This window comes from Gossypium arboreum, chromosome 6 (genome assembly GCF_025698485.1).
Source record: "Gossypium arboreum isolate Shixiya-1 chromosome 6, ASM2569848v2, whole genome shotgun sequence".
NCBI lineage: Eukaryota > Viridiplantae > Streptophyta > Magnoliopsida > Malvales > Malvaceae > Gossypium > Gossypium arboreum.
In genome coordinates this window covers 136,552,154-136,579,652 of record NC_069075.1, presented here as the reverse complement: position 1 = coordinate 136,579,652, position 27,499 = coordinate 136,552,154, and the positions used below count along the sequence as shown (strand labels likewise).

General features: G+C 32.6%; 2 protein-coding genes across 3 annotated transcripts; one reads left to right on the top strand and one right to left on the bottom strand.

The window, feature by feature from the left end:
• Positions 1-2,489: 2,489 nt before the first annotated feature.
• Positions 2,490-4,916, top strand: LOC108484328 (auxin transporter-like protein 3). The gene is made up of 8 exons (XM_017788073.2): positions 2,490-2,800; positions 2,902-3,087; positions 3,201-3,313; positions 3,402-3,585; positions 3,677-3,774; positions 3,867-4,074; positions 4,155-4,412; positions 4,501-4,916. The coding sequence occupies exons 1-8, from the start codon at positions 2,645-2,647 to the stop codon at positions 4,690-4,692; spliced, it is 1,395 nt and encodes a 464-aa protein (XP_017643562.1). The 5' UTR covers positions 2,490-2,644; the 3' UTR covers positions 4,693-4,916.
• A 3,195-nt stretch (positions 4,917-8,111) lies between these two features.
• LOC108484260 (cold shock protein 2-like) lies at positions 8,112-12,413 on the bottom strand. 2 transcript variants are annotated; one of them, XM_053029957.1, is made up of 4 exons: positions 11,629-12,413; positions 9,457-9,518; positions 9,319-9,350; positions 8,112-8,945 (listed from the first exon to the last, which is right to left on the bottom strand). In XM_053029957.1, exon 1 carries the CDS (start codon positions 12,291-12,293, stop codon positions 11,772-11,774), a length of 522 nt encoding a protein of 173 aa, XP_052885917.1. In that variant the 5' UTR covers positions 12,294-12,413; the 3' UTR covers positions 8,112-8,945; positions 9,319-9,350; positions 9,457-9,518; positions 11,629-11,771. The 2 variants fall into 2 exon arrangements, with proteins under 2 accessions (XP_052885917.1, XP_017643473.1); XM_017787984.2 differs by having other exon boundaries at positions 8,112-9,350.
• Positions 12,414-27,499: the final 15,086 nt, after the last annotated feature.

The window sequence follows — 27,499 nt, the reverse complement described above, 5'->3', positions numbered from 1 at the left end:
GTTAAATTGTACCTATCTTAGTATTATTTAAGTATACATATATATATATATATTTATTTTCAATTTGTTGAGAAAAATTTATTTTAATATTTTTAGTATTTTTGATATATTATATTTTATTTAAAAATAAAAATTAATAGGAGTAAACTGAAATTTGGGCACGAGTTTTAGCATTTTTATCCAGTCGTGTTTAAACAAAATTTTAAGCCTATTTTCTATGCCGAGCCCAAACTAACAAATGGGCCTAAAATTTTAATTGGACTAAACCCGGTCTATAAGCACCTCTTAGTAGACACTAATAACGAATTTTAAAACTATTCCACATCCAATTTCAACAATTAAATTTTACAGTTTTTTTTTTTTATTTTTTTAATTTCAGTAGAAAGAATCCTTCATGATTAGAACTAAATGGAATATAAACAAATGAAAAAAAAAAGAAGAAAAAAGCATGGTGGTGATTGTGTTGTAATTACAAAAGGTGCTTGATTAAAGGCAGTCAAAATAATGACAAGTATCATTTTCGAGCTGTCTAATTACCTTTTGCCTAACATTTCCTTTCTATTACAATGTGAAAAGCCTGATCTTACAGCCTAACCACAATCATGTTTTAATTTGCCTTGCATTAAAGCAACGCGACAAATGATATTGTATTGAATTATCATTTTTGGTAAAAAGTTTTTTCCCCTAAATATTCCCTTCCTTTTTACATCTCCATTTTAACCAATCATTCATAAATTTACTTTTATTTTACCGTATATATTCAAAATTTGTGCCTATCCCTTAATATTATCTCTAAAATTCGAATCTACATCTTTTTTATAAATTGTGATGTACCATTACACCCAACACTAAAATAAACTCATGTATGAATTATATACAGTAAAATTCGAATTTAACAAGTTTAAAATTATTTAAATACCAACTTTATACCGCTTGAGAAATAGTGTTTAATAGAAAACAACATTGATATATAGGTCCAAAATATAAGGCTTTAAAGGCTCTAAGTTATCTTTTCTTTTTCTCATGTTTGCCACAGAACTAAGCAAAATGAAAAATGCTAGGTTGCTTGTGGTCTTACATATATTTTCTAGAAATAACAGTTTATGAGATTAAAATTTTTTGAAGCACGTAATTGTTTTTGTTTTATAATATTATTTTAGGGTTTAAATTTGAATTTTTTCTGTAAAAATACAATATATTTTGTCACCATATTTAATATTTACAAATTAAATTAAAAATACCCTTAAAATTGAAAATAATCGCATAAATTAATATTGACATTTGGGTCTCTTCAGTGGTGTAATATTGGACTTGACCAAATATACATTTGCATATGACAAAGTACGTACTACAATTATGTATTAAGACAAACTTAGTTCTCATGTTATTATGTACATAGCAAAGGCAATATTATAACAATTTTGATATATGCTTTTATACATGTAAAGGAAAAAACTTTTATTAAATTCATATTTAGATCTGTTCGGATATAAATTTAATTTAAACATTAATTAAAATATATATTTTATTATTTTCATAGTAAAATGAATTTTTGTACGAACCGAAAAACGAATTTGAGCAAGGGATGAAATGACATGCTAACTCAATTATTCCCTTAATTTGAACATGTCGCCATAATCTAAATAAGGCCACCTAATTGTGACTTCTAAAAGAGATAGCATTTCAAGATCATGGTCGGATGGGATATGCCTAATACAAAGACTGCCCCCTCAAAATAATAATAATAAAAGACCTAATCAGTAATATTCTCATCTAATCAACCCCTTCAATCTTGGTTTAGATTTAATTTGACCCCCCTCCAAAAAAAAAACACCTTTGAAAACTATATATATTGTAAAGCCAGTTGGCACACGTGTGGTACTAATCATGTTTAGCACCAAAGCTCACTCCCTGTAATCATTCACTACCATCCTTTTTAGCCTACCCCAACATCTCCCCTCCCCTAACATTCATACTCAAATCAATGACACTAATCCTTTCTCTCCCCCCCACTTTCTTATCTTTTTTTAATTTAATCCTTGAGGACTAAATATTTTTTTTTGTATTTGATTCAATACCAATCAATATTGAATGGCTTTCTTTTATGATGATAAATAGGACACATAGTGGACCACCCGCTCGTGCAATGCATGAGAGCATGGACCGGCCATCACCTTCCTGTCAGCCCCAAAGGAAGAAATAACACTGAAATGAGCTTGTCACCCATGGGGGACATTGATGCATCAACCCACCAATGAATGCTAAAGCTGTAACCAACTTAGGAAATATCATGTTATCTTTTTTTTTTCGTATTAAGAAATGTAAATCCCGATTATTTTCAACTTATATTTTTTTCATTCACAAAAAACGGTGTACTAACCTTTTAAACATGTATATACATGTACTAGTATTCAGTAACTAGCTAGGTCCCCACAGGGGTGACTCAATTATTGCTCAACAAATTCTTTTACTATATTTAAAAAAGAAAAGGAAAAAAAAAGAAAAGAAAGAGTATGGCAGCTGCTTAACTAGTAGTAGATAGGGAAAAGCAGCACTTAGGTTTATCTATAAAAATAGACTTAAATCACTCCATCACTGCCCCCCCAACATTGCTATTGAAGCTTACAGTATCATACCAAAAAACATGGCTTCTGAGAAGGTTGAAACAGTAGTAGCTGGAAACTATGTAGAAATGGAAAGAGAAGAAGGGGATTCCAAGTCTGCAAAGAACAAACTATCAAATCTCTTTTGGCATGGTGGTTCAGTCTATGATGCATGGTTCAGCTGTGCTTCTAACCAGGCACACTTTCTTCACTTTGTTGCCAACTTGTTTCTTCTTACACATTTTGTCAACCACTTTGAGCTAATCTTTTTCTATGTTGCTTATGAAATTGCATATAGGTTGCTCAAGTGCTACTTACACTGCCATATTCATTCTCACAACTGGGAATGTTATCTGGGATTTTGTTCCAACTTTTTTATGGCTTAATGGGAAGCTGGACAGCATACCTTATAAGTTTACTTTATGTGGAGTATAGAACAAGGAAAGAAAGAGAAAAGGTTGATTTCAGGAATCATGTAATTCAGGTACCAAGTTTTTACCTTTTCTTTCTCATACTGAATGTTCTTTCAGAAAGCAAAAGAAAAACAAAAAGTTACACAATTTTTTGGGTTCTTTTTGCAAATTTTTTTCATGGCAGTGGTTTGAAGTGCTGGATGGATTGTTGGGGAAACATTGGAGAAACATAGGTCTATTTTTCAACTGCACTTTTCTGCTGTTTGGATCAGTGATTCAGTTAATTGCCTGTGCTAGGTAAATAAACATAAAGAATCATAATTAATGCTTACAATTTGGATGTTTTTATCCATTTGTTCTGATTTTGCATTAATGGAATATACAGCAACATCTACTATATAAATGACAACCTTGATAAGAGAACTTGGACGTACATTTTTGGAGCCTGCTGTGCAACAACTGTGTTTATTCCTTCATTCCATAACTACAGAGTTTGGTCATTTCTTGGCCTTATGATGACTTCTTACACTGCATGGTACCTGACAATTGCCTCCCTTCTCCATGGACAGGTACATGACATAGCAGCTTTATACATATATATGATCTGTCATGTTTTATTCTCTATCCCTCAAAAATTCTCTTTGTTTTTTCATGGGAAAGATTGATGGAGTGAAGCACTCAGGTCCAAACAAGATGGTTCTCTACTTCACTGGAGCCACCAACATTCTTTACACCTTTGGTGGTCATGCTGTCACTGTGTGAGCATTTCAACCTAAAAAATCTATACATCTTTTAGTGATATAATTGGACTTGGATTATAATCATTGTTAAATATATGTTTTAACTGTAGGGAGATCATGCATGCTATGTGGAAGCCACAAAAGTTCAAAATGATATACTTGATAGCAACACTTTATGTGTTAACCCTAACTTTACCATCAGCTTCTGCTGTTTACTGGGCTTTTGGGGATTTGCTTCTTACCCATTCCAATGCCTTATCATTGCTGCCAAGGTCTGGTTTCAGAGACACTGCTGTTATTCTCATGCTCATTCATCAGGTCCGTGTTTATGAACTTCAGATTCATTCATGGTAGTGAAAAAGTATGTAAACTAACTCTTTTTTTTTTTTTTCATTCAGTTTATTACATTTGGATTTGCCTGCACTCCTTTATACTTTGTGTGGGAGAAATTCATTGGGGTGCATGAAACCAAGAGTGTGTTCAAGAGAGCACTGGCTAGACTCCCTGTAGTGATCCCAATCTGGTTCTTGGCTATTATCTTCCCTTTCTTTGGCCCTATCAATTCAACTGTTGGATCTCTCCTTGTCAGCTTCACTGTTTACATTATCCCTTCATTAGCACACATGATTACTTTTGCACCTTCAGCCGCACGAGAGGTTAGCCATACTTTTTGTTCAATTATCATCATCATTACCCTCTCGATAACTATTACTGACGTTTTCTTCTTTGTTTTCTGTTTTGCAGAATGCAGTGGAGAGACCACCATCATTCCTTGGAGGGTGGGCGGGCATGTACTCCATCAACATCTTTGTTGTAGTATGGGTGTTGATTGTGGGATTTGGGTTTGGAGGATGGGCAAGCATGCTTAATTTCATACAACAGATTAATACATTTGGTTTGTTCACCAAATGCTATCAATGCCCTCATAAGGCTTGAAATATATGGATTTATTATCATCTTCTTCCCAAATGATTAACAAAGTTTTAAGATACTTTTCTTTTTAAGTGTGTAAAGAGATTGGCATTTGTAAGTTGTAACTCTCATTCCCCCCTTTCTTTCTTTTATTTTTGGGTTTGTTCTTGTAAGAGAGCTATATATTATATATTATTAATGGTTTCTATATGAAGGTGTGATGGCAATGATGGCCACCCCTAAACAAACCTAATCTCTTAAGCCTATGATATTTTTATGGGATTAACCCCCTCCATTTATGTCATCCCTGTCATGCAATGATATTTTTTATTCATAATTTATATATATCAAATCTATTCTATTCATCTCATGAATCTCCTTTCCCCACATATATCACAAAGTTTGATATATATATATAAAGCCTTTTCATTGCCTTCCAATGGGAAATAAACAACAAATACAATAGTTTTTTTTCACTTGTCACCCCACAATCTTAAACCATGATTAGTCTACATTTGATAAATTTAGAATTTGGACTTAATGGTCCCCATGGGCCAACTATGAAATCCTAATAAAAGGGTCAGAAACTTATCTAATGGTATCATATATCTTTATCACCCACTGTTCACTGGTAGGTTTATATCAATTTTTTGCAGCAAAACTAAATCACTTCAAAAAAGCTCACATCCCATGTGAGAGCAATGCAAAAAGAGATTATAATATATAGTGTATGATAGCTTGTGGAAGTGTGCTTGCAATTACAAATACAACCAGTGGACAATGGGCATTTGTAACTATTGGGAAGCAAAAACCTTGCCTAAAGGATGATGGGGTGTGTTAGAACTTCAATTATAGAGGGCCTAATTTGACAGAATAGGGTTTGTCCTTTAGGCATTTAAAGGGTTTTTTTTATTATTATATTGTTTAAAAACAGGGTCTTATCTTCATAACTCAAAAATTGGAGGCTTGCCTAATTTGAAGCGTTCCCTTTGTACATTGTGTTTGACCACAAATGAAACGAGCACACAAGTTTCAAGGGTTCAACCATTTGGTGCTTGGAAATTAGCTGTATAAATTATTGGTGTCCTCCACATGAGGGGATTTGGGGTTTTTAAAACCCTTTTTAATTTGTAGGACCATACCCCCTTCATAATTATTGCATTGCATGTTTGGTACATATGTGCCACTGAACCATGTAACCAGCTAGCTTGGGTTTCTGGGCTAGGGGACCTTAAAGAAGTGAGCCACTTAGCCAAGGTGTTAAAGGGTTAGCTAGGGTTCATGGTCCTGTGGACCCATGGGCTTGTTGGGCTCATTATGACTACCTATCTTCATTGCTAAAGTGACACATTCACTTCTTTGAAAAGGGAAAAATAAAGTTGAACAAATATATATATTAGAAAAGAAGAAAAAAGGGCAAACCTAATCTCTTAAGCCTATGCAAACTAAAAAGCAATATTCCCTTTCTAAACCTAATCTCAAGCAAACTCAATAGAGCAAAAAAAAAAAAAGAAAAGAAAAGCTAAAATAAACAACCTTCCAAAGAAAAGAGTGCAAGGGAAAGTAACATGTCATTTGGTATTAATTCACATGACTTATATGTGTTAAAACTATGTAGTAGGACCTACAAGCATAGTCCCCTATACATACGATAACAAAATTATACTTTAAAATTATAAATAACATGTCAGTATTATTGTACGTACATAGATTAAATTGTTCAATTTTGTAATAAAAAAATTTGGTATATGTCGTTGATAGATTTTTAAAAATGACGAAATTTTAAGGATTATAATGATAATTTGAATTAATTAGAGAGGAGGGAGAGGTGTTTTAAAAAGTTTGGCAAACTAAATAGTGAGGTTATGATGAAGGTTGAATTGGTTGGTAGAAGGGGGTATTCAAACATGATGAGTCCCCATCAAAACCCTAACACCATCCAAGATGAGAGTGTATTATTGTGTGGTTGCTGTCAAGGAATATATTAATTTTTCAATAATTTTTGTTGGTCCTCCAATAATCAATGAATCTAACTATCCACTTGAACAATTGCTTTTGACCATTCACTCCTAATTGATGAAATGTTGGGTTCTTAAAATCTTCATTTGATTTATCAAGCAAATGATTGGGGAAAAAAGAAACACTAAATTCACTTATAGCCTTTGGATATTTATTGATAAATCTGAAAAAAATATGTATTATTTTATATATATTAATATTATTTAATCTTTTATTACCTTTTAAAAATTTTGGATAAATCAAATTTTGTGTTAGTATTTATTTATAATTAAATTAATTAGTAAGGGATAAATCAAGATATTAATTTTTTTTTGTAAAATCATGGGTGTTCTCATCCATTTTTGATAAAAAGAGTTTAATTGTTTATAAGAATAATCTAAAATAAAATCTGTAATACATTTTTAATTAATGTTTATATATATATATATATATATATATATATATTGACACAGCAATGTCAAAAAATTTATTTAAAACAATTAGCTCTGCTTGAACTAGATTTTTTCATTTAACCTTCACTCGTAAAAATCTAACGAACTAAATGGATAGCCCACCCCGGCCCGCCCATGGAATAGTGTAGATTTTAGTTTAGTGTAGAGACAAGCAATTGGCAACAGAGGGACAGGTCCAAGGCATTTAACACTAAAACCCCTAGTACTTGTATGCATGCAGCTTGTAACCTTATGGTAACAAAGAATCAAATCTTTCTTCATCATAAATTTTCATGCAAGGATGATCCAACAGTCAGGATAAAGTAGACGTGTGTGGTAGGGTTCAATCAGAGACATACCAATTTATGATTGAAGTGACGTGTGTCATTACATGGTTGGATTTTCATTATGACATCATCATCATCATCTTCAACTCACTTTGTGTCACCAGTATTATTCCTCTAATTGCATAGATTTTGCTTGCTTTTAAAGGATAATTTGGTGGAATTATTTAAATGGGATAACAAGTTGAGAGGCAGCACCTGTTTACGAAAAGTACATTGGCATCACAATTCAACTCAGAATATCATGGACAAACTAAGTACCCCCTTCGCCCTCTTATGGTTTTTTCTTGCAGCCACACACACACAAATGTTTACATTGAGCTGAAATGTTAGACCAGAAGCATCATGACAGGACATTTACTATAATTATTGCATGCTCTGTTTCATGCCATTTTATCAGTACTTGAACTGTCATACATACAAACTCTTGGAAACACACATCCTTACATTCTTTTTTTCTTAGAATGTTTTTTATCATGTTACATATATACGATAAAAATAAATGAATTATTGAGATCTTATAAGATCTATAATCTTATTATTTGAATGGTACCATATACCCCATCTATAGAATCATACAGGAAAAAGAAAAAGTAGCATTACTCTTGCCACGTTTTCTTGCAAGACTATAACATTTTACAAACACTAGTTTGATCGAGTGGTAAAAGAGTTCAGAATTCAAGTTTATTGAGTGAGGAATGCAAAATTGGAGAACTTTACCCTTCATTTAAGAATCCTAAATTGACTCATGCTGTTGTTTTGACTTAGTTTTTATGTACACTGAATCCAAAGCCGAAAGGGGTCATCAGATCAGTCCCCCCAAAAAAGAAAAGGTGACTACTCGTAGAATGGCAATGTCAATGGCTCAGCGAGTCATAGTATTGGGTCCAGTCATGGAGAAGTTTCTTTCTACACTGAAATAAAACTATGTTGTGCTTCTTCATGATGGGTCTTTGTCCTACTGCTTTGTAGGGGCTAATCTAAATTCCTCTAGTGGAAAACAGGTAGAAGGTAGACTGAAGGGGAAGGCCGCATAGTCGTTTTCTCCATATTAACTAATATTTGCCAATTGATTGCCTATGGTCCACTTATATAGCTGCAGTCTGGTTATAGAAATAACAAAAACAGTTATTTCTAGATCCCAAAACTGCTTTCACATGGTCTTTTTGGTGTAAACCCAAATTTGTGTTTTCCGGGTTCAGATTTGTGTTCTCACCTTTGTTGGGGCAAGGCTGCTATCACCTCAACTGACAACTTGTTGCTATTGCATTGACATAATCAACAGCAAACTAGTGCCAATTTGGGTTTCAACTCATATACGCAATATGTCTCGTGCCTGTGCCATGGCCCTTGAATAACTTATGTACAAACACCATTGGACTGCCTGTGTTCGAACTCTCAAGAAACTTTAAGCTTTTGACGTGTAATTCCCAATAGGATGTTTCATTTCATGTCTCACATACACACATTAGGTCCTGCAATTCTGATTAAACAATCTCAATTTTAATCTTAGCATAACATGATTGAAACAAAGACCTCAGGACACAAATCATGGCATCGGAGAGCGCATAGATTATGCATTCTGCCCTACTGTAACATTCTCTAGACTGTTGTTATTCAAAGCAACCACTTCGATTCAGAGAATATTCAACCGATGGTTAGTATTCAAAATGTGAAGAGGAAAAAGTGATTATAAAGAAAAGGATACCAAATCCTCAAGTTGCAGCATAAGGCTATGACAATAATTCGTCATGTACCATGTCATGGCAAATACTATTACTGGTAGTCCTATCTTCAATATGTTTATGTGCCAGTGTGTGCATGTAATTATACACACACATTAATTGAATACATACTGTGTGAAGTCAGCAACTCATCAGATTATGTCCTGTAACAAATAAATTATTAAAGTGTAAATAATTTCTCTTATATCCTTAGTTTATATCTAACACTGAAGAAAACTAATAGAAGCATATTGGATTATCAGAAAGTACCTCTCAGTATTTCTTTCCTACTTTAAATGGTTCAGTTACATGGTCAGCAAAACTGAATTCATCTGTAGCCAGAAATACCATCAATGACAGGTGTACATTGGCATAAACAACAGTAATTTAGGACAAATGGAGCAAATGGGTGGAATAATTGAACTAAAGATATTAGCATGAACATGCCAATTCCTCAACGATGACGAAGGGAACTAGAAGTCTGCACAACCATCTACACAGAAAACTGTTTCTCAACATTATTTTCATCTGATTTCAAAATACCTTCGGCAACAATTCAAAATGGTAAAAAGTAAAAACCTCATGTCACTAGAGTGCAAAGTCTTGGTTACCGGATCACCCCAGTACTCTTTATATCTTTTAAAAGTTAGTCGCAAATTACAAAAGCATTCCACAAAAGGCTCCCTGGAGAACAACATATCAACCCTCAAAGGTTGTAAATACCAATTGTATTTAACCACCAACATCACTACAAAATATTTTCTTCAGAACAATATCTGAATAAACCGTTGTCCAATGGAGACAATCATGATTCAATTTTACGTCTTAATTAACTCAGTTCTACCACAAACTAAGTTCCCAAAGTTTTCACCAAAAGGTCCCTATGTTACATTAGCATGAAGCCATGAACCTAGAATAGTTAACAACATAAAATGTTTTCCAAAACTGGAATTGATCATAAGTTGCTAGGATAAGATACAAGGTAGAATTTGATTTTTGCAGCTACATGCATCTAATATAAGCACAAAACTTATCTAATATAAGCACAAAACTTACTTTGTGTGGTTTCAATGCAATTATGATGCCAGAAATATCATGCTAGAATGAGTTCTATAGTACACTACAAAAGATAGGGTCTTGATCTCAAAGAACATGCGTACTTCTTGCCTTTGAACCATGAAAAGATGTGCCACAACTGCAAATAGCTTGTAAGCTCAATAAGAGATACTTAAATTCCAATAAAGAACGAAGTACTAATTTCACAGCTGAATACTTTGCACTCGTATTGTTTATCATGCAAATGCCGTCAATCACGATTATTCTTCCACAACCAAATTTCTTCTGAACCATAAGAATAACATACAACAAAAAAAGAAACATGTAGCTAATTCTGCAGTTCAATTGTGCATCAAGGTTATATTCATACCTCTACGGTGATACTAAGAAGCAGTACTTACACAAGTATGAGTTGACGTTGTCTGTTCAAATTCTCAAAGTTATTCATTTCCATTATGATTAATCAACAAATGATATGTTAACTATTGCGAATGCCATAGTAATATGAAAATCAGTGCGATTATAATGGATGCCTCAAACAATCCCCTTCTAAGTTTTGATCCGCTGACACTGTTAGGGCGAAAAGATTCAGTATCATCATGCCATCTCATGGTACAGAGTAGTTACCGAATTAGATATAACAATATTTTTTTCATTTTGTTTTTCTTTTGTCCCTATGAATAAAAGGATTAATCAACAGAGGAAAAAGGTGTCAGCATGGCTTGAAAATGAAAAAAAATTAAACACTAAAAACAGAACCTTGAGATTAAGACCATATATTGAATCTTGTCAATAAGTGACATGTAATCCTAATCAATCCAACACCAACCTCTCAAATGTTATAAAGCAAGATAAGGATTATAAGGACCAACAGAAAGAGATGATTAGGTCCTCATCCTCTCTGCAAGAAAACAGATAAGTCGAGCGTCTGGATTGCTTAATCAAGGCCCTTAATGCAAACAAAGTCCAGTGAACCTCATCGAAGTCTTGAAATTGTATTTCGCTCTCAATGTACCTTTCAGTGATACGGTTTTCTAAAACAACTAAAAAACCAATTAAAAGATAAAAAACAATTCAACATCTCTTTCCAAAGACAAGACCATAGTACTAACACCTGCTGATATCTCAAAGACATGATGAATTATTTTTCAAGCATCAAACCAAAAAGGGTACTAAAATAACAGAGAAATCAAAGAAGAAAACAACATAACCAAAGAAACATGCTTCAAAGAACACAATTCTTTTTCCTTTTTGTTTTTTGACTTTATATTTAAACTGCAAATGTAAAGACTATGAATCAATGTTTAACTAAAACAAGAATTGCTAAGAATAAGAGAATAATAATGATAACAATACATCATACAGAATAATAAAACTTTCTTTTACCGGCGCTCAAACAAGTAGTAACAGAGGAATCTAATCGGAAAATAGTGAACTTTCCGATTTCTTCTTCTTTTGCTGATAAACCCCATTTGCATCAACGCCACAATATTCCTAGCCATAGGAATCTTCCATTTTTTTTGAATAATTTATTTAGAGCAATCCCTTGCAAGATGACCTTCTTCTCCACAACTAAAACATTGTCCTCCAGCTCGTCCTTCTCCCCGACCACTTCCACCACCGCCGCGGCCGTATCTTTTACTTCCATCATCATCTCCACGGCCACCACTGTATATCGTGCTCCCACCACCATCTTGATAACAATCCCTCGCTAAATGCCCCGTCTTCCCACAATTATAACACGCACCACCACCACCATAACCGCCTCTCCTGTAACCGCCCCTACCACCTCTACCTCTTACACTACCCCGGCGAGATCGGGAAAGAGGAGTCACATCGACGGCCTTAGCACGACTATCTTCGCCTAAATCGAGGGAGAATTCAACAGGCTGGTCATCAGAGAGGGTGCGAAAGCCTTGGGAAAGAATAGAAGTTTGATGGACGAAAAGATCATCGCCGCCGTCATCGGGGGTTATGAAACCGAAACCTCTTCGGGCACTGAACCATTTAACTGTGCCAATGGATTTCTCGGTGCTGGTGGTCTCAGCCATTGGCTTCTAGAAGATTCTAGACAATTTACCAGAAATTTCGGTTTTTTTATTATAATTTTTTGGTCAGTGGATTTTGGCCTTTCTGGACGCGCCAAGAATGTTGGTGGCGGGTTTTCTTTTTCTGGGTTGTTGTGGGACCCGATTGGTAGATCGGAAGGTAGAAATGTGAGGATTGGATTGGATCTAACGGTTGAAATTTTTTGGTGGTTTATCCATTTGGTGGGTATTTGTTTGACTGGTTTATTACCTTCAGCTTAACGTCTCATTTATTGACGTGAAAAATCAAAAATATCAAATTGATGAACATTTTTTTAGATGAAATTATGATTTTACAACTTAAATTAAATCAAGAAAGCGAATTTCATATCATTTAAAAATTATATTTATTTTGGATAAAATATTTTACTGTTTTTATTTAATTGCAAAATAAATTTATATTTTTAATATGTTTATTTTGGTTAATTATAAAAAAATACTATTAAATTTTAGATTTTATTATCAAGAATGAAGTTACTGTGTTGAATTCAATCTCTTACAAAAATAGGTTAAATTGGAACAAAAACAAAGAGAAAGGCTTAATTGAAAGATTGAAGATTTAAACATGACTGAATAAAGATTGAAAGGTTAAAATTTTTTTTCAAAATGGTTAGGTAAAGATTAAATGATTTTTAATATTGTTACAACTCTATGATTACTTTATATTCTAGTTTAAATTTGATTTTAAATTTTAAATTATTTAATAATAATATCCAGGAAAAATCTAGCTAAATTTTAGCACTAAAAGTATATATAAATACCTAATAGTTACAACTAATTGAACATAGTTTGGAATTGATAAAAAATTCCTTTATTTGTCAATCCATTCTTCTTTTACTTTCAACCCTTTTGGTTTAATTATCTTTTTAAGGCTTTTTCCTTTCCATTTTCTACAATTCTATTTAAACCATTTATTATGATTCTTTTAATGATTAGCTAAACTTTTTTAGTATTAGCTCAAAATTACTCCAACAAAATAATTATGAGATTCAAACCCACTAAAAAACTCTACTTCTCTATATTGTCATTTACTGTTATTTTATTATAAGAATTTATATTTGGTGGTTTCACACCCATCATTAATATGTATTTTTAAACTTAAGTTTTTAAGCATAATAATAAATCTAGTTATTAAGGTTTGTATTTTTTGTCTGTTTGAATTTTTAGTTAAATTTGATCTCAATTTTTAAAAAAATCAAATCATTTTTAACGAAAATAATAATTAAAACATTAATTTTAATTATTTGAATTAAATTTCATTTAATTAAAAATATTAAAATAATTTGATTAATTAAATAAAAGTAATCAAGTTTACCCCTTACATTTGATTAATTAAACACTTTTCTTTTGCTAGTAAATTTTAAACAATTTCTCTTAATTCATTAATTTATCAAGTAAAGTGCATTCATAAAATTAAATAGTTTAGGATGAAGGTATCCTTACAAAAGTCAACTATGAATATGATCTTAATACATTATAGAGGATGAAAAAATTAAAACAATAAGCTCAAAACTAAAAATTTTTGTGGTCGATAGATTAAGATAGTTGCTTCCTAAACAAGCAAACATATTTGCACACTTGTTGCTTTCTTTAAAAAATATGTTTCATTGTTGCTTGTGGAGAGCACTTGAAAAGCATACTACAATTAGACACCAAAGTAAATAAAGCATGGTTATTCATAATTGTGCTTTTAGTCAAACTAATAACATTACTAGCATCAATCTCAATTTCCAATCCAGTGGTATTCATGGTTTAGAAAGCTGTAACCTGTACTCAAGAGCCCACAATTCATCCTCAACACTAGAGGCTTTAGGAATGTGTCGCATTGATCCTCTAACCCAATGACCACTTCGATACTTGTTAATCCTAAGTTTTCCATTGATGAACCATCAATATTCAACTTAAAACAATCGTGATAGGGGGCTTCCAATGAACCTACGCATAAAAAGAAATACCAATATGTTTTAGTGAGGGAGAAAGTACAACCTATTCTCTTACCTTGGCCACAACTTTAGTAATAACATTGTCAACATAAGGATTATTATTAAAAAATAGGGAATTGCGCATTAACCAAATCTACCATAAAAGGTAAAAAATAGTGTTCCATGGCAACTTAAGAGAGGTAATCCAATCATTAGAAGTAACATTAGTCATAATACAAGAAAACCAATCCAGATTTATTCTCAAAGAAAAATTTGGTGGTGGTTTAAGCTCTCCCAACCAATTTTCCACTTGCACAATCTCTAAAAATGTGTTCTATAGTTTCAACGTAGTTCTTACATAAAGGGCATAAATCTTGAGCATGAGTTCCCCATTTTGGCTAAGAAATATCTGGTAGGAATAGCTTTGTGGCAACATTCATAAAAAAAAAATTAGAAGAGATTTCGATTTTCCACAAAATCTTCCAAACATTAGTACTAGAATTAGGCTCACAAATATTGTTAGCCACCAAGCCACAAGCATTACCTATGCTAAATGCCTCATGCTTGGAGAAATTTTAAGAAGGGAAGTCTTCTCCTTCAATTCCAAAACTCATAGGAATGCTTAAAAAGGCATCGACTGTAGCACCCCAAACCCGGCCCAGAAGTTATGGCCGGATCCGGTATGCCACATCAAAAACGTAAAAAAAAATTTCCATTCTAAGTCCAGAAAATCGTACTTTGTAACGCCCCCTTTACCCGAGACCGTCGCCGGAGTCGAGCACGAGGCATTACTAAACTTATTTGAGCACTTAAACAAATTCAAACAATTTATATCACACTTTCTAGACAAGTTGTCCAACTGTGTCATAGTTGCTAAATAATTCATATCTCGAGTTATAAAACTCGAAATCCAAATCCGTAAATTTTCTCTGAATTTATACTCATATATCTACTTACCAATTTTTTTCTAGAATTTTTGGTCAAGCCAATTAGTACAGTTTATTATTTAAAATCTCCCCTGTTTCAGGGTTTGACTACTCTGACCTTTGTGTATTACGAATCAGATATCTCTCTGTACAGAGCTTCAATGACTATGCCGTTTGTCTCTAATAAAACTAGACTCAATAAGGAATCTGTACATATAAAGTATGACTTCTAATTATCTTTGTAAAATTTATGGTGAATTTCCAAAGTCAGAACAGGGGATCCAGAAATCGCTCTGGCCCTGTTTCACAAAAATTTAAACATCTCATAAAATATAGCTTATATACCTGTTTTGCTTCTTCCATATGAAAATAAACTCATCAAGATTCGATTCCATAATTTATTCATTATTTAATTCCATTTCTAATATTTTTAGTGATTTTCAAAGTCAAACTACTGCTACTTACGAAAACTGTTTTAGTACAAATATTGTTAACTAGTTTATAACATCTTTACTTCAATTCATTCAAACTCTATACATGCCATATAAATCTTCAAACATAAAACAAAAGCTACCGAATTGATCTGGATAGTGTGCTTTGTTGTGTTGATCCGATCTACCCACTTCACTTCAAGTCAATCTACATAAAATATTAAACACACACAAGTAAGCTTATTGAAGCTTAGTAAGTTCATAGGTTAAAAGTAATGCTTACCAAACATAATATTTCCAAACAATACCAAAACATTTACTAAAGTTTCTGCGATTCACAACCATTGTTATAATAATTCACATAGTTGAGCTCAACAAGAATAACTACTCAATCTCTTTCATTTGGATCACTTCTCTTTTATTTCTTATAATCAAATTAGGAAACGGCTTACGAAATTGAGTACGTCGTTACTCAATGCCACGATTCACAACTCAGTATGGATTTGATAATACCATACCTACATTTCACAGCTCAGTATGGATAATACCATACCTACATTTCATAGCTCAGTATGGATAATACCATACCTACATTTCACAACTCAGTATGGATGATACCATACCTACATTTCACACTTTTCCATGGAACAACCATGGTCTTATCCGTCAATTCATCACACGTCACGATACGAACGTACTCAATCCTGCGTTTTTCCTAATTTGCATTTCCACATTTATTCTTTCATTAACAAAATCTACACAATCCCACAACAAATTCGTATATAATAACACATTATAAACTTCAATCATTCACAAATAACATCTAATTCCAACCATATGAACTTACTTGGCTAATTTGTAGAAGATATTGAAATTTAGGGACTATTCCGCAACTTTTTCTTTTCCTCGTTCTTCTTTGGATTCTTGATCTATAATATAAAATATTTCTACTCATTAGCATTTATTTGATTTCTATTTCACTTCACAATTTATGCTGTTCAAATTTCGAAATTGCACTTTTACCCCAAAATTTACAGTTTTCACAATTTAGTCCCTACTCAATTCACCCATCAATTGAACTAATTTTTCTCAATTGACACTTTATTTTATCATTATAAACTATTTCAAAACCTTTTATATTCTGAATTTCAACAGCAACCTTCAATTCACAACTTTTTCACAATTAGGTCCTAAATATCATTTCCTATCAAAATCACTTAATAAAACCACCTTAATATGAAATTAGAACTTAAATTTCATAATAATTCATCATAAAATTCCCTTATCCATCCAGGGTAACTTCCAATTTCACCCATAAAATCAAAAACTAATGAATTCTACAAGTGGACCTAATTGTAAAAGTCATAAAAACATAAAAATTATCAAGAAAAAGCAAGAATTAGACTCACATGATGTAAAAATATGAAAAACCAGCTTTCTCCAGACCTTCTATGGCGTTTTGGCTGAGAAAATATGAAGAAATGTCTAGATTTTTCAATTACATCATTATTTAACTATTAACTTTTATCTATTTCCAATTTTGCCCCTTGTTCACATTGTTTTCTTGCTTATTTCATACCCAAACCGTCCAGCCATTAACCTTTGGGTCTAATTGCTCTTTAAATCCATCTTTTTAAATACTTAAGCTATTTACTCACAATTTAACAAATTTTGTGCTATTTTCAATTTAATCCTTTTAATTAATTAGCCATCCAAACGTTAAAATTTTCTAACTGAAACTTTAATACTAACTCAATGACACTCCATAAATATTTATAAAAATATTTATAGCTCGATTTTCAACTTTGAGGTCTCGATACCTCATTTTTGACCCGTTTGACCTAATAAATTCTTTTAATTCACTAATTTCACCATTTCACAAATTCTTCTAAATTCTTACTTGACTCATAAATATTAAATTACTATCTTTTTCAATCTTATTTGTCGAATTTAGTGATCTCAAATCACCATTTCCGACACCACTGAAAATTAGGCCGTTACATACTTGATGTTCAAAAGATTAATTCATTAAGGGTTAAAGTGAATGGAAGCTGTGCACCAAGTAGGAAACCAGAAAAGAGGTGGTGAGTCCATCGGACTGCTTAAGTACCAAGCTCCCTTCGGATCCATCCTGACATGCATACCGCCATTGCCACACCTTAACGTCATGGATATTTCTAGAAACCGATTTGATTAAGTCATTTTAGGAAAAGTGATTAATTTTGGAAAATACTTTCATTCGGAAGCTTTGCTTGTTGTCGTGTTATTTTGAAATCAACTGTTGTTTTTGAAAACGCGCCTAAAGCTATCCAATTTCAACAGTTAAAATAAGTATTACCTATCTTAGTAATACATATTAAAACCATCAAAAATAAATAAGCGGCCTTATTACATTTAAAAGCCCAAAACCTCAAACATAATTAAAAGGATGTCCAGTTCACGGAAGAAAATCAAACTTTGAGCGGGTGGCCACTCCGAATTCCCTCACGACTCCAAGCCCACTATAGTTGGGGATTTCTGCGTGGATGAAAATAAAAGGGTGAGTTTGGGGAAACTCGTGTGTAAGGAAAACCCATTCAAAGTCCAAGTCACTCAAGCCCATTGGGCCTAAGCCCATTCAGTAATAAAGTGGTCTTGGGCGAGCCCTTTTCAGATTACAATAAACCGGGCCTTAGCCCCTTATTCAGATAACAGTATGGCCCATAGGCCCATTTCAAAATACATGCAACATCAATAACATATGAAGCCCATTTGGGTAACAGTGGTACTGGGCCAAAGCCCTTTTCAGATTACAATAAACTGGGCCTTAGCCCCCTTATTCAGATAACAGTATGGCCCATAGGCCCATTTCAAAATACATGCAATATCAATAACATATGCAAGCCCATTTGGGGAGACTACTCACCACTACACTCCACCCGTACGACCATACACTCCATGTGGGGAATAACTCAACCCACCCAGGTCCAACACTCTCATTCTTGCCTTAACTGCTCGATTAACGATAAATTGAGGCAAAGCCTCCAAGATGTGGACAAGCCACTTTCAGTACTTCCTCCGTCAATATCCCGGTCCCATGCATCGATAATAAGAACATGGCATGCGATAAATAACAACAATCAAACATGCATTTAGGTCAATTTAACCCTAGGGGTATTTCGGTAATTTATCTACTAGGGTAAAAGCGTATTTCAATAATTTATCTATTTTAGGGTTTTTCATGCATATTCCTACTTTTCACGTACTAACAGAATCACGCATCGAGGGTTCTTACGAATTGGGCCGTTGGCCCATCATTCCAATTTTGGCCCATTAAGCCCAAAAATATCGAGGCACGTAAATCATGCACTTTGCGGTCCAAACATTGCAGCTTACCAAAAACATTAATTGATTTACCTCACGAGCATTCGCACATCATAAATCTACAAAATACCGGTTTTCGGCATTTGACTTTTCGCTTTTGCGATCTAGACTAAGAAAGAGGGTGTTAGTTACACACTGTTTGCTGACGATATCTTGTGAGATCCACACACGAACCGCCTACAATTGGGTTACTAACACGTTAATCTAACTATTCAAATACAAACTACGTATTAACCCCTTACAATATTAGGCCAACCACACCTACAGATCATAGTAAGCTTATAAGAAATCAATAAGCAACTCATTAACAAATTTTTGTCAATATTTACCACATAATCATAATTTCACTACAAGCTGTCTTCCTGAGCAACAGTCACTAAATTATTTATAACTGGAGCTACGAAACTCCAAATCAAGTGCCGTTAATTTTTCTTGAAAATAGACTCATATATCTTCTATCCATAAAATTTTCAGAATTTTTGGTTTAGCCGATCAATACCAGATTTTTCTCAAAGTTTCCCATGTTTCACTGTTTGACTAATCTGACCACCCTTCATTACGAATCAAATTTCTCATTGTACAGAATTCAAAATATGTTCTTGTTTATTTCATTAGAAACTAGACTCAATAAGCTTTAATTACATAATTTATTCAGCTTCTAATTCATCTCCCACAATTTATGGTGATTTTCCAAAGTCACGTTACTGCTGCTGTCCCAAGCAGATTTATTACCAAATCACTCTTTCATACACCTATCTTGCTTGCATGTTATTTAAACATGTATATCACCAATCAATCATCACATATCTATGAGCATAATCTCCATTTCATCATTTTAAAGCATCACATGTTAGCCGATTTTTCCCTTTAGCATCTAAGGCACATGCATGCTCAGTTGTTTGGCTCAACTTCACATATCTTCCATTTTTCATCAAAAGAACATGAAACAACAACCATTTCCTTCATTTTAATTCATGACCAAATGCTCACAACACAACTAAAAATCAAAATATACTTCAAGAGTTAAGGTAGAATCAAGAAAAACTCATGAACCTCAAAATAGAAGCAAGGTACCAAGAACTTACCTTCAATTTTCCTCCTCCTAATGACCGAATACTCAAGAGCTTTCTCCTCTCCTTTCTCTTCTCTAACTTTCAGCTATGATGGACAAAGATAGACAAAACTTTGTTCTTTTCACCCCTTTTTCTTTTAATAAAACTTCATATTTCATCCATTTAATTCTTTAATACAAAAGACATGAAATTCTTATCATGGAACATTTACCTAACCCATTATCATGGAACATTTACCTAACCTATTATCATGGAACATTTACCTAACCTATTATCATGAAACATTTACCTAACCTATCATCAATTTGTATCAATTTGTACCATAAATTATGGATATCAAGTGTACATTTTGTCTACAACAACATGATGGCTGGCCACTTCATGTAAAATGGGAGGTTTGTCATGCAAATCCTCCTATTTTGCACTCCTATTTATTTGGCCACTTCAATTTAATCTATAGCATTTTCAAACATTTTCACATAGGTCCTATTTCATAATTTCACTCCCTTTTTCTTATGGAACAAAAATTAACTAAAATTACCGGGTTCTATCTTAAGCTTGGGCTTTCTAGAGGCCCACTAACATAATTAAACCTATGCCAACATTCACAGAATTCCCAAAAATTGGGGCGTTACATCGACAATATCATAGGTTGGAGGAAGAGCATGGGTTACCACTTATTTGCTCATATTTAATCTTAAACTTCTTAATACTAAAGGCCTCTCCTCGCAATTAAGAGGCCTCTCCATAAGGCTTCTTAAAAGACATAACTCAACTAATTATTAAACAAAAAATTGATGTTTCTCCCATTGTGCTTTCTCCACTTAATACCTTTTCAATGAAGTTACAACTTTTCTAAGAGAGCTCCAAACAATGGAGGTAGGTCTTTTGCAACCTTAAGGTTTCTTATTATCCATAATGGGCTCGTAATTCCTCTTTTTCATTCATAATTCTCTAACCAAGCTTAATGAGAAGGGCTTGATTTCAAGCTTTTGTAATTTTCACACCAAGACCTCTACATTTTAGGCTTTGTAATGGCCTTCCACTTTATATGATGATTATTTTTGTGATTATCATCCCCATCCTACATAAAATCATAGTTAATACGATCAAGGTCTTTGTAAACACTTGAAGGAACCAAAACACGTTGCATGAAGTAGGTAGGAGTAGTCGAAGTGATGGATAGATCAAAGTAGAGTGCCCCACAAGAGAAAATAAGTTACTTTTCCAGTTACTGAGCTTGGAATGGACTTCATCAACAATGAAACCACAACCTTGTTTATAGACTCTTGAAATGGATAGGAAAAAAGCAATGTATCTACTAGCTACCAAGATCTTTCATCTTTTTAATATTAAGCTCATGAACGACCATACTTCTATGACAAGTATTAGTGTTAGGAGAGAAAAATACTTTTGATTTAGGGACACTGATGCTTTTAACCTTATTTTTGGCAGAACTCAATTAAAACCCTCTTAAGGCATTAACAATTTTCTTACTCGTTTTAGCAAAAAGAATAATGTCATCCTTAAAAAAAGTGAGATAGTTTAGGACTTCTCCTAAATATGTAGATGGGATTCTAGTCTTTATCCTTACCAAATTTTTCATTACTCAAAGTGAGATAGTGCATACAAAGAATAAAAATGTAGGGCGACAAATGGTTCATTTAATGAATGTCCCTAAAGGTGTTGAGTTTTTCAATATGTTGGCCATTAACCATCATTAACAAAGTCAAGGATAAAACACAATCCATAATAAGGGCAATCCATTTTTTTGAGAATTCAAAGTATGTAAGCACTTTGCGAATAAAACCTCACTCAAGCTTGTCAGAAGCCTTTTCCATGTCCAATTTAATAACCATCAACCCCACACAACCTCTCATTTTCTTAAAAGAATGGATAAATTCTTGGACAATAAATGCAATTTTTTATTATCTATCCCCCATGTACAAAACTGTTCTGGAAAAAAGGAGATAACCTTTTTGTAACAGCCTGTTTTTTAGTGGTGTCATAAATGGTGGTTTTAGAACCCCATTTTTCGATGATTGAGTCAGTAAATATTATCATTTAATATTTACGAGTCTATATTGGTGTTATATTTATTTTTGGTCTGACAATTTTGTTGAACGATTAGTAATAATGGTATAAGGATTAAATCGTAAAAACTATAAAAGTTAGACGCTATTGATTTTTATTGGTTAAAAAAGACTTGAATGGTAATTATTCAAGGATTAAGTGGAAAATAACCACTTTTTAAAAGCCATGGATGGTTAGTGAGAATTTTTATGTTTAATTGTTATCTAAATTAATGTTAATTTAGATTAAAATATATTAAAACATAATAGCATAAAAGAATAGTGGCCATCATCATCTTTCTTTCATTCTCTTCATTGTTTCTCCATTTTTAAGAAGCTAAGAAATTCAACCAAGCTTCTTCCTTTGCATGTAAGTCCATATTGAGCTCCCTTTTTTTTTTGTAAATTTTATGTTTTTGAGTCGTTGTAGCTTGATTTAGCTAGCCCAAAAATTAAATTGTGAAACTGTTAAATTTTAATAATTTTTTCATTGATTATTTTTTAAGCTTTCGGTGTTAATATGTTAGTTTATAAGCTTAGAAATGAAAAAGGACTAATTTATAAAGTGAAAGTTGTTAGTTTTGAACATAAGGATTAAAGTGTAAAGAACTTGAATTTTATGTTAAATTTTATAATTATAGATATTAAAGGGCTGTAGAAGGATGATATTGAAATAGGATTGAAATAAGAGGCTTAAATGTGAAAGATATAATAGTTTCAGTTTTAGGGACTAAATTGAATAAAATGTGAAACTTTAGGGAATTTGTAAAAAGTGAAATTAAAATGTCATATTCATATAATAAGAGGTTATAAGGTAATTGAAATTGATAATTTGAAATGAACTACCGTATAGATCAAGATTTGAATCAACGGATAGATAATCGAGGAAAAAAATTACAGATTAGTCCCTAACACTTCAATTATCGTTGATTGTACCTGGTAAGTTCATATGGTATAGTTATATTCATATATGTAATGTTTTTGGTTGAATCGTGCATTTATATTATTTGAATGTACTTTAAACCGTTTACAAAATGATACAAAAAAGTGAAAAAATGACTGAATTGTAAATAGTTGTTATGATATGTTACTTGTGTGTGGATGAACGTGTGATATGATAGGATACAAATGGCATGCCAATAGGTTTATTCGTATGTTGTATACAAGATATGCATAAGAGTTGATATTGATGTACGAAAATTCACTGATTGTACCGGAATCCAACATTTGTTGCGGATTACTGAATTTGTCTCCACGGAGACCACTGTTACCGATTGTCTCTACGAAGACTTTGCTATGGTGGAGAGTGTACTGATATATGATATAAGAGCCTATGAACCTTGCATTTCGGTGCTTTGGTGTGGTGTAGTCACTCGTGTATCTGTATTTATTATAGTTCATCGGGCTAAACTGTTAATGAAAAGAGAAATGACGGAATGATGATATGAATTAAAATTGGAAATGTTTATACGAAATGCTTACTTTGTTTCATTTTCTATTTTTGTAGTTGGCATTATTGGATCACCTTAGAGCTCATACTATTCAGCTTCTGACTCAGTAGATTTTTAACCATTCCGAACTTGGTTATGTGGCATGTATATAGAAGTTGCATTGCATATGCGTTATACTTGATTTTGGATATTTACTTGTTATGTATATAAATGTGTATGATGGCCAAACTTTGAATGTTGAATGGTTAAGGTAATGTTATAAGAATGGTGTAAAATTGTTCAATATGTGATGGTTGGGTGATAGCTTAATACGATAACAAATTATGGTATTCAGGATCATGAATGTGGCTTGGACTTTGAACGGCTATACTTTATATGCAAGTTGTGTTTATATGTGAGTTGTCTTTATATGTAAGTTATGTTATATGCAAGTTGTATGTATATGCGAGTTGTCTTTATATGCAAGTTGTGTTATATGCGAACTGAGTTTATCTGCAAGTTGATTTTATATGCGAGCTATGCTTATCAATGTGTAGACCTTGTAAATGCGCAAGTTGTGTTTATGTGTGAATTGATTTAATAAAGTTGTTATGTGTGAACTAACTTTGTATGGTATGTATGTGCAAGCTCTTTGTGAAGTATTTAAGTGTAAGTTGTACTATTGTAGGATCCTATAACTCAAGTTCGACGACTGGACCAGGCGAAGGGTGTTAAACTTTTCAAGTAATAAGTGGATATCTTGAACCATGATTCTGATAGTAATTTTATAGCTAATGTTGCACAGGATAATAGGTCTAACATGTTGGATCAGAGTAGTTGATTAAGACTTGGGGATAAAGGCAACCAGGGCTTAATTAATGTTATCAACTATCTTAAAAGAATAGAAAGACTCTCTTACCATGTCACAAATATTCTCTTTCCCTTGAGGCTAACATATTTAGAAGAAAAAAGGGTGGATAACATCCAACCCTGGGACATTAAAGGACTTAAAGACTAGACGACTTTGGTAATATCCGCATCTATCACCTTTTTAACCAAAGACTCAGACTCTTCATTAGATAAACTAGGCCAAAGGAAAAGAGTTGGTTTAATCTTCCTATCCACCATCAGCGATGAAGATTAGAACATATCCTTGAAATGATTGCTAACTATAGTGTTCAAATCCTTAGAATTAATGACCTAGTTCCTACGAGCACTTGAGAGGCCTAAAATCCTATTATAACTACGCCTCTTAATTGTAGCTAAATGAAAAAAAAAGGTAATACAATCACCTTCGATAACCCAATTATCCCTGACTTAAGTATCCATAAATCTTCCTCTTCATTAAGAATGCTCTAGTAGTATTAAATGGGCGTATTTTGAAGTTTCAAAAGGAATTCACAATGCCTCAATTCAAGGGCAACTTCAAGACTCTTAAGCTTGGCCAAAATACACTTTTTCTTCTTAAAAACATTTCTAAAAGTGTTTTTGTTCCACTTTTTGAAGTAATATGTGAAAGCTTCGATAGTGGGAACTAAGTATTAATCAAGCTAGGCCTAAAACCCTTGAAGGATCTAGTGGGATTCAAGGTGATCCATTCACAACTTTTTAAAATTGAAGGGTCGATCACAATTCGTATGACCCACTTTCTCAAGGGTGGCAAGAATTGTTGGGATCTAGTGCCCTTGTAGTGATTACGTTTATATACTTGTAACTTTCTGAACAAGTTGGTTTAATAAAACTCCATCATTATCATTCATATATTTTATATATTGTCCTCAAACAATTTTTGCACACAAAGCAAAATAAAATCAAATATTATTTCGTTGATTATCTAATATTTAACTAATATTGAGCGACATTACATGGTTGAATCGTAATGCGAGAAGAGAACTTGTAGTAGTAGCTTATCTAAATGCTTCCTTAGTCTAATCGAAATTCAACAAGTCGATTGAAAGACTAATATGATATCTATCAAGTCCAAATGGAAAGATACATTGTCATGGGTATTAGAGCGGATAATTTCCAAAAGATAGATATATAAATGTAACTAACTGGACTAGCAGTACATCAAACATGATAGATATATAAATGTAACTAACTAGACTAGCAGTACATCAAACATGACCCAAGTAGAATAGATTATGTATTATTCACTTGTGACGTTCATAGTGTGAATTACCTCAATATTGAGTAAGTGATGACTATGTATGCGTGACTCATATACTTTGATGTATTGAAAGCTTGTGTTCAATTGGTAATAAAGCTAAAAGCTGGTACGTTGGGTATACAAGTACTTCGTTACATGAATTTACTTACAATAGTGGTTCGTTACATGAATTTACTTACAATAGTGGAATTCATAGCTCAATAAAATGGTAAATGATATCTTCTTATTAACATTACATGATAGAAAAAAAAAGAACGTGACTACAAGTCATTTGTCTTAAGATAAATGATTTAATTACTATTTGTTAGTAATGAGCTTTTCATGAAGGAATATGTAATTGTTACTATGAGATAAAATAGGATTATATTGGGAGAACATATTTACACTAAATAGATTAAGGATATCCAATGAGAGTAACACACATATGACAAATGCCATTGGATGAACATTTAGTAAAGTAACTTTTGTGATGGTATATAATGAGGAGAGCTTATGATACTTTAGTGGAATGACTCTATGACTAAATAATATTGTAATTAATAAACGAAAAGTCAGAACTTAATTACGGATTATTTGGACCCTAATTATATATATTCAATTAGTCCCTTCGTTAGCTCAGTATAATCTTGATGGTTTGCATTACTTGATGAAATGAAAAATGTGAAACGATGAACTAGAGAAATAGATCACATGTATCACTATTCGCAGTGAATGTGTTTTCTCACTATGAATAAGAGATAACTTGCAAATTAATTTATATCTTTGAATTATTATTTAATTAATCTGAAATTAAATAATTGAATTTCAGTAGTGAAAATTAAATTACTTAAGTCATTATAATTTCATAAGAATAAAATTAATTAAATTAGTTTACTCATAGATTCTAGTAAGGTAAAGTCATCATGACTTTAATGAAAACTTTAATGAAATTAGAATTGAGTTGAGAAAATAATTTAATTAGTATAATTAATTATTTTAATTAATTAAATGAATAAATAACATTATGGGCATATGCAAATATTTATTAGGCTTGGAAAATTATACGAGTTGGTTTAAAGACCAATTAGCGCATATAATAAACTCGTTCTAGGACGAGGCTCAGTTTAAATACAAGGGGCGACAAACTCTAGTCCCAAAAAGGGGTTGCTACTGTCTCTACATATACGCTATATATGGGAGTTGATTTCCTATTAAAATATTATTATTTCATATAAGAGTTGATTCTCTATGTTGGTATTCTGTCAAAATATAAAAAATTATTTTAAAATAAATTCTATCTTTTGACAGAACTCATCTTTCAATTTTTAGCTTAAAGTTTTACATAACGTTTCCATCGATTTGCGTATAGAGCCCCACACTCTAGCAAATCAAGATTAAGAATAGTAGAGAAGATTGGGTGGTCAAAAGTCGAGAACGATTTAGTCTACCTTGTATAAAACATGGGTATGATCTAGGTAAATGGGTTTATTGCTATAAACATCACAATTGATTGGTTTCGAAAGAAATTTTTTAAAATTCCACTGTGAACTATTCCACTATTTAAATTAATTTTTCCAACAAGAATAAGATAATGATTCTACCTAATCTTGGATAAGTGGTTTACAGTGACTTTATTGTAGAGCCGAGTGAACTGAATAGAGAATCAAAATCGAGTGAGTCTAAGATAAAAGGGCAATGTTTTAAAGATTTAATAAGACCCAATCAGTGAAGCCTTGAATGAGCTACAAATGATGGATGACATAGACCGGTCTCCCCAAGGAACTAGTAGATTAGTGCAAAGATC

What these genes read in the sequence shown, in the direction of transcription:
- LOC108484328 (XM_017788073.2), top strand. Translation starts at nt 2,645, where the DNA reads ATGGCTTCTGAGAAGGTTGAAACAGTAGTAGCTGGAAACTATGTAGAA. An exon ending in CCTCCCTTCTCCATGGACAG is followed by an intron (nt 3,586 to 3,676) that starts GTACATGACATA and finishes TTCATGGGAAAG; the next exon opens with ATTGATGGAGTGAAGCACTC. An exon ending in GGTGGTCATGCTGTCACTGT is followed by an intron (nt 3,775 to 3,866) that starts GTGAGCATTTCA and finishes TTTTAACTGTAG; the next exon opens with GGAGATCATGCATGCTATGT.
- LOC108484260 (XM_017787984.2), bottom strand. Translation starts at nt 12,293, where the DNA reads ATGGCTGAGACCACCAGCACCGAGAAATCCATTGGCACAGTTAAATGG.